At 47.3% G+C, this 13,507-nt stretch overlaps 1 protein-coding gene across 3 annotated transcripts in view; it reads left to right on the top strand.

Annotated features, from left to right (window-relative positions):
• Window positions 1-10,085: 10,085 nt before the first annotated feature.
• The window catches only part of KATNAL2 (katanin catalytic subunit A1 like 2), a 58,243-nt gene continuing 54,821 nt past the window's right edge, over window positions 10,086-13,507 (top strand). For 2 of the 3 annotated variants that reach the window (XR_014452242.1, XM_083155311.1), the window contains exon 1: window positions 10,086-10,202. Coding sequence is in view for 1 of the 3 variants with exons in the window: in XM_083155311.1 (XP_083011437.1) it covers window positions 10,152-10,202 (51 nt within the window). In the remaining 2 variants the exon portion in view is untranslated. Of the gene's footprint in view, window positions 10,203-10,528; window positions 10,596-13,507 lie in introns of those variants that run through there. The other variant, XM_083155313.1, reaches the window with a different exon arrangement.

The following is a 13,507-nucleotide window of genomic DNA, read 5'->3' as shown; positions in this document are numbered from 1 at the left end:
GAGAGCTGCCGGGGCTGTATACAGCTTGGGTGCGGTGGCCACCGGACGAGGGGATCCAAATCATCAGGTGCAGCCTGGCGAGGCTTTTAGCACATGAAGCAGCAAGGAAGGTGGCTATACCAGTTATTTATCTCTCTTATCATTTGTGCGACATTTGCTGCACCTCATGTGATATCTGATGGCTGCTGGCATATTAAATAAATAATGAATTTATTTTCAATGTTCCTTCCTATAATATTATGAAGAATTACTTTTTTTTACATTTAAAATGTAAAAAAAAAAAAATTATTCATGTAGGCAGAACAACATGTCACAGTTAGTGGCTTTTCGGTACTTATGTAATATCTGGGCTCCCGTTTTTCTTATGAGACCGCGTCCGCTCGCCACACTATATAAAATCAACTCCATGCGTAGTTGGATAGTAGGGGTATGAAAAAATGGGTGCATTTAACATGGGAGCCCAGATAATACATAAGTACCAAGCTTTTTTTATAAATGAGGGCTTATAAGTAATAAATAAAAATAATACAATTAGGCGGGTGCCTAGGGGCACCTCGTCCCTAAATCCGCCCCTGCCCTCAGACATCAGCGATCATCTTCTGCCCTGCACTGACACAGGTGACGGAAGCAGCGGCATTAATCCTACAGGCGTTAGCGGGAACCCCGGGGACAGTACACAGCCAGCAGCCAGACACAGAGGGACCTGATTCCTGACCGCACATTACTCCTCCGCTCAGGGCCGGCACAGGGGGCTCTCGATAGGAGCGGCCATGCTGGGCGCCGACTCCTAAGGGCGGCCTCAGTCTGAGACGGATACAGGAGGAGGCAGGTGGTTCCTGGGCAGGTCCAGGCAGCGTGAAGCGCCGGGGGGTTGTGGGTGCAGCGGCGGAGTGGGCAGTCCGCATTGTCCAGGAAGCGCTGAGTGAGTGGACACTGCGGACAATCAGCGGCCTCGGCTGCTTATTGGCAACCAACCAGCCCCGTTCTAGCCACATAACTTCCATTCTCTACTCCCTCCACTGGCTGCCTGTAACATGGTAAATAATCAAGATCAAATTACTGAGTTTCAAAGCCCTACATGACCAAGGACCAAGGTACCTGAACCGGCTTCTGATTCCATACTGTCCCACCCAATTACTGTAATCTGTAGATGAAGGACTGTTAGCAGTACCTAGAATCCCCCGTAATTCATCTGGGGGTTGAGCTTTTAGTCATGCGGCTCCCACTCTATGGAACTCACTTCCTCACACAGTTCGGGAGACCCCCACTCTAGAATGCTTCAAATACAGACTCAGGACTTTCCTGTTTACTCAAGCGTTTCCTTAATTCCCTTAAGAATTGTTTATGAAAAGCTTTTCTGTACTTTATTGTTCCTGTACTGTATTACATTCATTCTATCTGTTAAGTGCCTTGGGTCCTATTGGAGAAATAGTGCCATATAAATAAAATTATTATTATTATTATTATTATTATTATTATTATTATTATTATTAAGTACTGGTAAGGATGCCAGTTTAGGAATGTAAGTTTACTGGGAGAAAAACGTAAGGCCTGGAAGGTTAGCACTTGGGGTGTGGGGGGTGTAAGGGTGAAGGGGGTGGGGAAAGGTTAGAGTTAGGCTGTGGGAGGGAGGGTTAGGCACTTAGAAGGTGGGGGTAGGGTCAAGCTGCAGGTCAGGGGGGTTATGTTTAGGCACCTGAATGTTTTTGGGAGCAGAATTCTACTGTACGAACACTGTTCATGATGCTACCAGTGAGTTACTGCAATTGGTAAGTTACTATTATTACTATACAAAGGAAAAGGATCTTGAAATGTTAAGTTCTACATCAGCAGAATCTGCAGCATCCCTGCAGTCAGACGTGTAATTCCCAGCAGGGACGACGAGGGATGAGGACTGCATTAGTGCTACAGATGGGCGGCTTGTCGCTAGCACAGATCGAAAGGGCCTTAGTTTTGGTTAAAACATTTTAAAGATTAATTGTGAGCTCCCTCTCTCCACTTTAATGTTAGTTTATTCCTTACGGTCAGAGGAAAATAATCTTTAATAAACTCAGAGCTGCCATATGCCAGTATTTAAAAAGCTCTCTGACTTTATATCCAAGTTATTTACTATGGTTTAGCTAAGAAGGGGTTTAACTCCCAAGTGTAGAGTACTTAAACTGGCAGGGGTCTGTGCTGAGTGTAGGGGGGCTGTAATCTGATTTATATCTATGTGCATATGTGAGGTCTGATCTGTGACCGCACTGGAGAAGATCTCGGCCGCTGATCTCTGTGTAATCTTACATTACAGCTATACACGAAGCAGCATGTATAGAAATATCCCTGAGATCCAGTATAAACGCACTGACAATATCTGAATGTGATGCTGTTCTAAACATCTCGAAATCCAGAGTTCCATGTATAATGTGAAACAAACCCCTAAACCACTAATCACACCCAAACCTTTACGTGGACCCTAATAACGTAGCATGTACCCTTGCATGGCGCACTCCACTACCGCTGTGCTCAGCTCACTTTACCATTCCCAATCATAGTCCACGTGGTTGGTGAAGTATGGAAATAAAATGAAAAATAAATATCAAGAAAAACTCATGTGTCCACTATTGCCATATTGACCTTTTGTTTAGTTGACCTTGTGTCTAGATAAATAGTTCCTGCATTAAATAAAATTAATTGGATAATTAGCATTTAACACACAAGTCATAGTGCATACCTCCCGACTTTTCACTGCTCCGAAGCGGGACCTTTGGGGGAAATTTGTGGGCATGGCTTAACAGTGAGGGGGCATGGCCATCAACAGGGGCGGATTGGCCATTATATTTACCGGGAACTTTCCCGGGAGGCCGCTGCTACTGAGGCCGAATTAGGCAGCAGGGGCAGCACTGAGCACAAATTACAGCTGAGCAGAGCTGAGCCAGCGCTACAGGCAGGACTCAGGAGGCCGGCAGCTCACCTCAGGCTCAGCCGCCCGCTGAGCAGTAGGCGGCGTCAGTGGCAGCAGGCTCAGCCCAGTGAAGTCCCTGTGTGGTCTCCGAGTCTGACTGTCACTGCTAGTGGCTGCAGTGTAGTCAGACATAGTGGCCCGGCCCCGCCTCCTCCTGCCCACTGTTCTCCTGAGCCAGCGGCGCTAGTCTACTCACAATGTGTGACGTCAATTGCGCCGCCTCCTTGAGGACCCTCTGCGCCGCCCATCGCCTTTGCCAGGCAGTGATCAATAAAATACAAATATGAGAACAGTCCCGCTGGGTCCCCGATCAGCGGCTGCCGACGCCGCCCCCAGTGCACTAATATTGTCTGTGGCTTTGCCCCCTAACGCCCGCTGTTCTCCGGGACTCAGAGAACAGCAGGCTGGACTCGGAGGAGGTGAGGCCGCATCTAGTTACTAGATGCTTCCTCGCCTCCTCCTGCCTGCTGTTCTCTGAGTCCCGGAGAACAGCGGGCGTTAGGGGGCAAAGCCACAGACAATATTAGTGCACTGGGGGCGGCGTCGGCAGCCGCTGATCGGGGACCCGGCGGGACTGTTCTCATATTTTTAGTTTATAATCAGGCCACCAGGGTCACTCACAGCCTCAGGGTGGAATAGATTTTATATTTTAAATGAGAGGACAGAGGGCGGGAGGAGGCGGGGCCGCTTAACAGGGCATGCCAGGCACTAGTAGGCACTGTTCGCCGGGCTTGGGAGTGGGAAGACTTACTATCTCCTCAGTGGACTGGAGAGGTCAGGTGACACTGACAGACAGACAGTCACTCTGCTCTGCTCTGTGACTGTCTATGTGAAATGTGCGTGTTTGGTGACGTCATGACGTCACTGCGCACATTACTAGAAGCGCAACCTGTGCTGGGGCAGGGCGGGAGGAAGCTGCCAGTGCCACTGCCAAACGGTGACTGTCTCTGCTGCGCAGCAAAATAAAGGAGACAGAGAAGACTGCACTACTACCTGCCAGCAGAAACTCATTGGTAAGCACTGCCTGGGCTGCAGTGTGTGTGTTTTAAGTCTACGTTTTCCCTGTATTCTGTCACATTGCCAAGAATTGTATTGATAACCCGGCAATATAGACCCATCCAACTGGGTGGGGGCCCTTGACAACAAAATTGTGCCCCCACAGACACCAAAACCACCCCCCCCCCCTGGTACCTGGGCGTTATGTATAGGCAGCGCTACTAGTGTTGGCAACTGGTGTAAGCAACGCTACTCCTGTCTGCATCTGGTGTGGGTGTTACGCAGCGCTACTACTGTCAGTAACTGGTGTGGGTGTTAGGTATAAACAGCGCTACTACTGTCGGCAACTGGTGTGGGCATTATGCATCGTTACTTCTGTCGGCAACTGATGTGGATATTAGTTATAAGCAGCGCTACTACTGTCAGCAACGTGTGAGCATTCGCTAAAAGCAGCGCTACTACTGTCAGCAACGTGTGAGCATTCGCTAAAAGCAGCGCTACTACTGTCAGAAACTGGTGTGGGCATTAAGTAAAAGCAGCGCTATTACTGTCAGACACTGGTGTGGGCATTAAGTAAAAGCAGCGCTATTACTGTCAGAAACTGGTGTGGGTATTAAGTAAAAGCAGCGCTATTACTGTCAGAAACTGGTGTGGGTATTAAGTAAAAGCAGCGCTATTGTGGGCATTAGGTATAAGAAGCACTACTACTGTCAGACACTGGTGTGGGCAATAAGTAAAAGCAGTGCTACTACTGTCAGACACTGATGTGGGCATTAAGTAAAAGCAGCACTACTACTGTCAGGAACAGGTGTGGGCATTAGGTATAAGAAGCGCTACTACTGTCAGACACTGGTGTGGGCATTAAGTAAAAGCAGCGCTACTACTGTCAGACACTGGTGTGGGCATTAAGTAAAAGCAGCGCTACTACTGTCAGACACTGGTGTGGGCATTAAGTAAAAGCAGCGCTACTACTGTCAGACACTGATGTGGGCATTAAGTAAAAGCAGCGCTACTACTGTCAGACACTGGTGTGGGCATTAAGTAAAAGCAGCGCTACTACTGTCAGAAACTTGTGTGGGTATTAAGTAAAAGCAGCGCTATTGCTGTCAGCAACTGGTGTGGGCATTAGGTATAAGCAGCGCTACTACTGTCAGACACTGGTGTGGGCATTAAGTAAAAGCAGCGCTACTACTGTCAGACACTGGTGTGGGCATTAAGTAAAAGCAGCGCTACTACTGTCAGACACTGGTGTGGGCATTAAGTAAAAGCAGCGCTACTACTGTCAGAAACTGGTGTGGGTATTAAGTAAAAGCAGCGCTATTGCTGTCAGCAACTGGTGTGGGCATTAGGTATAAGCAGCGCTACTACTGTCAGACACTGGTGTGGGCATTAAGTAAAAGCAGAGATACTACTGTCAGCAACTGGAGTGGGCATTGGGTATAAGCAGGGCTACTACTGTCGGCAACTGGTGTGGGCATATGTATAGGTAGCGCTACTAATGGCAGCAACTGGTGTGGGCATTACGTATAATCAGCCCTAAGACTTTCTGCAACTGGTGTGGGCATTACGTATAGTCAGCTCTACTACTGAGGGCAACAGTGGGCATTATGTATAAGCAACGCTATTACTGTGGCCAATAGTGGGCATTATGTTTAAGAGGCACAACTACTGTGGACATAATGTGTGTGTTTGTGTAAGGGTTCTACTACTCTGGGCATTATATGTATAAGCAGCGCTATTACTGTCAGAAACTGGTGTGGGCATTAAGTAAAAGCAGCGCTATTACTGTCAGAAACTGGTGTGGGCATTAAGTAAAAGCAGCGCTATTACTGTCAGAAACTGGTGTGGGTATTAAGTAAAAGCAGCGCTATTGTGGGCATTAGGTATAAGAAGCACTACTACTGTCAGACACTGGTGTGGGCATTAAGTAAAAGCAGTGCTACTACTGTTAGACACTGATAAGGGCCTTAAGTAAAAGCAGCACTACTACTGTCAGGAACAGGTGTGGGCATTAGGTATAAGAAGCGCTACTACTGTCAGACACTGGTGTGGGCATTAAGTAAAAGCAGCGCTACTACTGTCAGACACTGGTGTGGGCATGGGAAATTTGGGGGTTCAGTTACCAAAGTAACTGGAGGGGCGCCTGTATGGGTGGTTTCAACCAGCAGCTGTCAAAAAAGGGATTGTCAGTCCCTACAATAAACAGAAAAAGGATGGGTAGACTGCGCTTATTGATGACAGAATGAGGATGTTTAAAGCATAATAAATTTTAATGCTACAATAACATAAGTAAAATGCAATGTAAATACACAATAAAATCAGGGATGGGTGGGGGAGGGGAATAAAAGAATAGGCTGCATCCACTGTAGGTAAATATCACCTTATGGTATGTCCACAGTTCAATGAGAACCCAAATGCTGGTAGGATCCTTTGTGCTTGGGCACAGCGGTGCTCTGTAAAACTTTATCCAGATGTTGTGTGGGGGTAGCGAGCCTCCCGATTGGAAAGTTAGGTCGAGACGTCCGCTGAGTGACGCTGGGTGGGTGTTAGATAGGCGGCTTGCCTTCAGAAGGAAAAGCAGCGCTACTACTGTCAGAAACTGGTGTGGGTATTAAGTAAAAGCATCGCTATTGCTGTCAGCAACTGGTGTGGGCATTAGGTATAAGCAGCGCTACTACTGTCAGACACTGGTGTGGGCATTAAGTAAAAGCAGAGATACTACTGTCAGCAACTGGAGTGGGCATTGGGTATAAGCAGGGCTACTACTGTCGGCAACTGGTGTGGGCATATGTATAGGTAGCGCTACTAATGTCAGCAACTGGTGTGGGCATTACGTATAATCAGCCCTAAGACTTTCTGCAACTGGTGTGGGCATTACTTATAGTCAGCTCTACTACTGAGGGCAACAGTGGGCATTATGTATAAGCAACGCTATTACTGTGGCCAATAGTGGGCATTATGTTTAAGAGGCACAACTACTGTGGACATAATGTGTGTGTTTGTGTAAGGGTTTTACTACTCTGGGCATTATATGTATAAGCAGCGCAACTACTGCGGACATTTTCTGTAATGGGCACTACTGTGAAGCGTAATGTGAATAAGGGGCACTAGGTGCTGTGCAGGGCAATAACTAGGTGTGTGCCAGTGGTGCCTTGCCCATTTCCACTGTGGGTACATCATGTGGTCCAGCAGCTGCAGTTATTGATTGCCTGTTGGACCAAAAGCTCTGATTGGCTCAAAACCTGGCGCCATATTTGAAAATCAATTCAGTGCCTCTGCAGGCTCTGCTGGGCTCAGGGCTAGACAGGACTAAGAATGCATACTGCAATGGGCACTTCTCTGGGCTTTGTGTAAAGGGAACTACTGGTGGCATTATGTGTGTGTGATCTTCACTGTTTTAAGCCCTATTTATAGCAGCTTTTACACTTTGTTATTACTGACAAAAAATCTGATAAAGATTTGAAACGTTGGAATCTAACACAGTTTGGTCGGTACTTGTGTATTATCACGGCGCCCAAGATTTTCATCGCAGGGCATCTTATCTGATCGCATCGCATGCGATGTGATGCGATCCGATTTTTAATTGTACGGCTATGGCATGCAATTTTTTTATTGTACAAGCACCCTGATGGGTGCTTACTATGTTAAATGCACCCCTATTGTCAACGCCACCCCCACTATTAACACCAACCCGAAGCATGGCAAGTGCAGCGAGCCCGCGAGGGGCGGCGGTACGCATACTCCGACCTTTTCATACTCCCACCTATCCACGTTGGCGTGGAGTTGATTTTAGATAGTGTGGCGAGCCACCGAGCCCGAAGCGTGTCGAGAACAGCGAGCCCGGTGAGGGCTTGGTGGCGCTTCGGGCTTGGTGGCTCGCTGGCTCGCCACACTATCTAAAAGCAACTCCACGCTGACATGTATAGTAGGGGTATGTAAAGGTCGGAGGACGCGTACCGCCGCCCCTCGCAGGCTCGCTGCGCTCGCCACGCTTCGGGTTGCCGTTGAGAGTGGGGGTGGCGTTAACAATGGGGGTGCATTTAACATCGTAATCACCCATCAGGGTGCTTGTACAATAAAAAATTGCATGGCATCGCATGCCATTTTAATGGCATGCGATGCTATGCGATATTTTATTGTACTGTGCGGGTGTTTTGATCTGAAAATCGCATTGCATCGCATACCACTAATTAAGGTATGCGATGCGATGCGATGGGCTTTGTGATAATACACAAGTAGCGTTTGGTCTATTTATTTACTGACAAACCGGGTGAGTGCCGTTCGGCTTCCTGCTCCATATTGACTGTTTTCAACAGACAAACAGCCTGGGAAAGGCACCGGGGTATTATTTCTGTCAAAAACGGAGTGCCGGCCTCCGTCTCCTCATATATATATATATATATATATATATATATATATATAGATATATAGATATATATATCTATATATATATTCGTCCTCATATATGCGGCCACAGCTTATGCTACAGAACTTACGTAGGAATCTAGGCATACTATGTCACTACCCTGGGTCCACGCCACTACCCTCCTGTGTCTATTACCTTTAGTAAAGTTGTGGCAAGTGAAGGTGATCTAGTCAGATCACTTAGAAAAGGGTCTGAAATCGCCCCATGTGTACCCCCCTTAAGGCTTTAGGAGGGGAGCTCATGAACATGTTCCCCCTCCCTGAGAGGTGCTCTCCTTCCTCCCATTGTTCAGAAGTATACATGGGCTGAAAACTTCATATACATATTTTTTAAGTGTATATATTCAAAGTAATGAGCCCTGTTTTCTGCAGTGTCCACGGCTGAATTGCTTGGGCGGCGCAACACTAGTGATTAGGTAGAAACAAGTTCAAGTTTGGCAGGTATACTGATGTAGTAACCCCGCCTACTGTTATGCTGGCCACGCCCATTTTGGTTTGGTGCCACCCACATGAGGCCGCTTTCAGAAATTTTCCAGGGCCACTTTTGGTCCCCAATCCGCCCCTGGCCATCAAATTGCGTCACTCTCGCGACACCACTCCCGTTTTGATGCTGCTGCCCCTCAGCCTGCGGACAGCGTCTATTCACCACTGCCCAGCGGGTGGCAGCAGGGACTCCCAACTGCCCCCCCCCCTTGCCGCGGGACACTGCTGGCACCGGGTGGGACGTAGGAAGTTCTGAAGAGAACGCCACCTAATCTCAATGGGGAAGCCAAGACTGGAGAGGGATCTTGCAGTCCCTCCCTGGTGTGCTGGAGCTTACGGTAATGCGATTGCCATTATCATTTTTGCAGTGCGCAGTAACTGGAAATGAAGTGATTGCTATTACCATTACATTACTTTTGACTCCTTGTATGGATTGCCCATTATTGTAGCTCCAGTTATCTCCACATGATAAATATTTACACACAGTGGCGTAGCTATGGTGTGGCAGCCCCAGCTGTGGCTTGGGGGAGCCAGCAGTCTCGGGGCGCACTGAAAAATACCTGCTGTCCTGTACGAATACACAGTTTGCTTTCACTCATTAGTAGTGGGTGGCGGTGGCTGTGTACTGTAGCTGCGTATCGCAGGTGACAAGCCCCCCCCCCCCGTCTCTTTGCCTCCTCTGCTCCCGGGGGCAGCCGTTGTCATTACCCGCACACACTTCCGGCCGCTAGTATCTCTGGTCGGTCCTTGGTGACGGAAGGCTACAGTATGTCAGCGGACGGGGCAGGTGCTGATGTCATGTGATCATCAGCACACCAGCGGTTTTTCTTTTTGGCCTCCACGCTAAGGATTGTAGCCTTTCAGAGCAGCAGGACTGCATTTTTTGATACATAACCCACCTAATGTATGTGCTACATAGAAAGCTATTGTATTAAATACAGATAATAATAATAATGATATAGGCAGTGTTTATTTTAATATTTTGCAAATAAACTGCATGCATTAAGGTTCTGCCTTACATTATATTAATGAGCTGCCTCCAGTAATACATCATTTAGCAGTATATCAGGTATATACTAATATCAGGTATAGAAAAAGCTCCGGGAATGAACAGGTTAATTTCCCCTCAGCGGAGGCAAGCTCCCAGATCTGCTCTATGATTGGTCAGTTTGTGACCGCTGTCAGCTGCTATTGGCCCGCACGCCGGTCACTCTCCTGCAAGGCACACCTTCTCACTCTGGCTTGGCTTCACCTCACGTTCGGTGTCGCCGCAGACTGTCAGTACGTACCCCGGGCTCCGAGCATGGAGTTATCCTATCAGGCGATGAGGAACGCGTCCCAGAGCAGAGAGGCGGTAAGGCCCCTTATCATGCTGAGGCTGTCCGGCGGTCGGGGGACTACAACTCCTAGCATGCTCCATCAGCATCTGATACGCAGAGGCCTTCTACTGGAATCTGTAGTTCCCCCAGTCGTGCAATACCTAGCGCTATAGCCGCATTATCCCGAGCCCAGGTCCGTTATTAGCGTGTAAAGCATCCTCTGGTTGTCATGGATACTGACCACCATGTGTGTTCCGGGTACTTCCGCGTTGTCTGCGGTGCATGCGCAGATTTGTGCAGGCTGGTCACGTGTCCTAAACTGGTCTCGCTGATAGGTTAGCATTAGCACTGCTGCTACCCTACTACTACTGTGGAACTACAAATGCGTGCAAGACCTGCCTGCCAGTGGGGTTCCTGCTTGAGCATAGGTATTTGGGTTAAAGATTCTGAAAGTGAAAAAATGCGGATGTCTCCATATACCACCCAATCACATTGTAGCTCTAATATTATTGGGTCGACAATGGCAAGGTTGACATTCAAAAGGTCAAAATTAGTTTTTCATATTTCTGTTGTAGCCGACGTGCCGACAGGCGGTATTTCATGCCAGATCATCCACTTCGGTGTTGAGGGAGAATAGAATAGTGTACCAAGTGCAGCAAGGCACCGTGCCTGAAGTATGGCGAGCTATGTGAGGGGACATGGTACACTTTGACGGTGTCTATGTAGACAGTGAGAGCTTTGTAGCGTTTCCTTACTATATTATTATTATTATTATTATTACAATCCTTCTCCTTTATATAGCACAACAGCACCTTACAAAGTTCAGAAACAATATCTATAGATATATCGGGCACAGCCGATGCGTTATATATCTGTGATCAACGCCGATCACGATATATCGCTGGTACACACTGGCTGATGTTCTATTGATGTACCAGTCATTCCATCGAACCATCGGCCAGTGTGTACGCACCTTTTTATTGATCTTGAGATTGCAGATTGAACACACATTATACGTCGATGTCATGCAAAGTAAAGTACCAGCTAATTATCTCCTAACTGCCATCTTACAGGCTGCTTTTGAACACTGGCCCTTATTCAGATCTGATCGCAGTACAAATTTGTTCTTAAAATGGGCAAAACCATGTGCACTGCAGGTGGGGCAGATGTAACATGTGCAGAGAGAGTTAGATTTGTGTGAGTTATTTTGTTTCTGTGCAGGGTAAATACTGTCTGCTTTATTTTTACAGTGCAATATAGATATCGGTTTCAACACACCCCACCCAAATTGATCTCTCTCTGCACATGTTACATCTGCACCACCTGCAGTGCAGCATGGTTTTACCCATTTCTGAGAACAAATTTGTACTGCGATCAGATCTGAATAAGGGCCATTGTCAGGGGCTGGTTGGTTGGTACGTTATCTCTTTTCAATGCTTAGTACATTTGTCCCTATGTGAGAGGTTATATAAGATACAGTGTAACGATATTGCGCTGATACACTGACATCCAATCACACGGCACTGATCTCTGTACCGCTATAGGGCCAGCATTGTTTGGTCACATTGACTTACAGATCCTTTTACAGAGATTGTGTTACTCCTGTATGTGGGGGTTAGTGGGTTACCTGGCTACAGGGACATAGCGGAGACTGTCAGAGCTGCCTCTAATCCCTGTCATTAGCAAATGTTATACAGTTACTCTTCTGAGTAAGTCCTAGGTAAATGATACATAAAGGCAAAGATTGGCAGACACTCGGGCATACACCACACACGCTATTGGACTCATGCAGAATTGGCCAGAACTTGCAAATGCAAAATGCATTTAGGTAAAAAATAAGGGATCCACCTGGGGCAGTACAGATGTGCGTGTAATGGTTACATTACTGCCTCACAGCACTGAGGTCATGGGTTCTATCGCCACCATGTGTTATATATACGGGGCAGTACGGACAGTGTAATGGTTACATTACTGCCTCACAGCACTGAGGTCATGGGTTCTATCCCCACCATGTGTTATATATACGGGGCAGTACGGATGGTGTAATGGTTACATTACTGCCTCACAGCACTGAGGTCATGGGTTCTATCGCCACCATGTGTTATATATACGGGGCAGTACGGATGGTGTAATGGTTACATTACTGCCTCACAGCACTGAGGTCATGGGTTCTATCCCCACCATGTGTTATATATACGGGGCAGTACGGATGGTGTAATGGTTATAGCATTACTGTCTCACAGCACTGAGGTCATGGGTTCTATCCCCACCATGTGTTATATATACGGGGCAGTACGAATGGTGTAATGGTTACATTATTACCTCACAGCACTGAGGTCATGGGTTCTATCCCCACCATGTGTTATATATACGGGGCAGTACGAATGGTGTAATGGTTACATTACTGCCTCACAGCGCTGAGGTCATGGGTTCTATCCCCACCATGTGTTATATATACGGGCAGTACGGATGGTGTAATGGTTACATTACTGCCTCACAGCACTGAGGTCATGGGTTCTATCCCCACCATGTGTTATATATACGGGCAGTACGGATGGTGTAATGGTTAGTATTACTGCCTCACAGCACTGAGGTCATGGGTTCTATTCCCACCATGTGTTATATATATATATATATATATATGGGGCAGTACGGACGGTGTAATGGTTAGCATTACAGCCTCACAGCACTGAGGTCATGGGTTCTATCCCCACCATGTGTTATATATACGGGGCAGTACGGACGGTGTAATGGTTAGCATTACTGCCTCACAGCACTGAGGTCATGGGTTCTATCCCCACCATGTGTTATATATACGGGGCAGTACGGATGGTGTAATGGTTACATTACTGCCTCACAGCGCTGAGGTCATGGGTTCTATCCCCACCATGTGTTATATATACGGGCAGTACGGATGGTGTAATGGTTAGTATTACTGTCTCACAGCACTGAGGTCATGGGTTCTATCCCCACCATGTGTTATATATACGGGGCAGTACGGCTGGTGTAATGGTTACATTATTACCTCACAGCACTGAGGTCATGGGTTCTATCCCCACCATGTGTAATATATACCAGGCAGTACGGATGGTGTAATGGTTAGCATTACTGCCTCACAGCCTCACAGCACTGAGGTCATGGGTTCCATTCCCACCATGTGTTATATATACAGGGCAGTACGGATGGTGTAATGGTTAGCGTTACTGCCTCACAGCACTGAGGTCATGGATTCTATCCCCACCATGTGTTATATATACTGGGCAGTACGGATGGTGTAATGGTTACATTACTGCCTCACAGCACTGAGGTCATGGGTTCTATCCCCACCATGTGTTATATA

This window comes from Crinia signifera, chromosome 1 (assembly GCF_055691185.1).
Source record: "Crinia signifera chromosome 1, ASM5569118v1, whole genome shotgun sequence".
NCBI lineage: Eukaryota > Metazoa > Chordata > Amphibia > Anura > Myobatrachidae > Crinia > Crinia signifera.
Note: the sequence above shows the minus strand (reverse complement) of the source record. Positions and strands in the feature narration are given on the sequence as shown.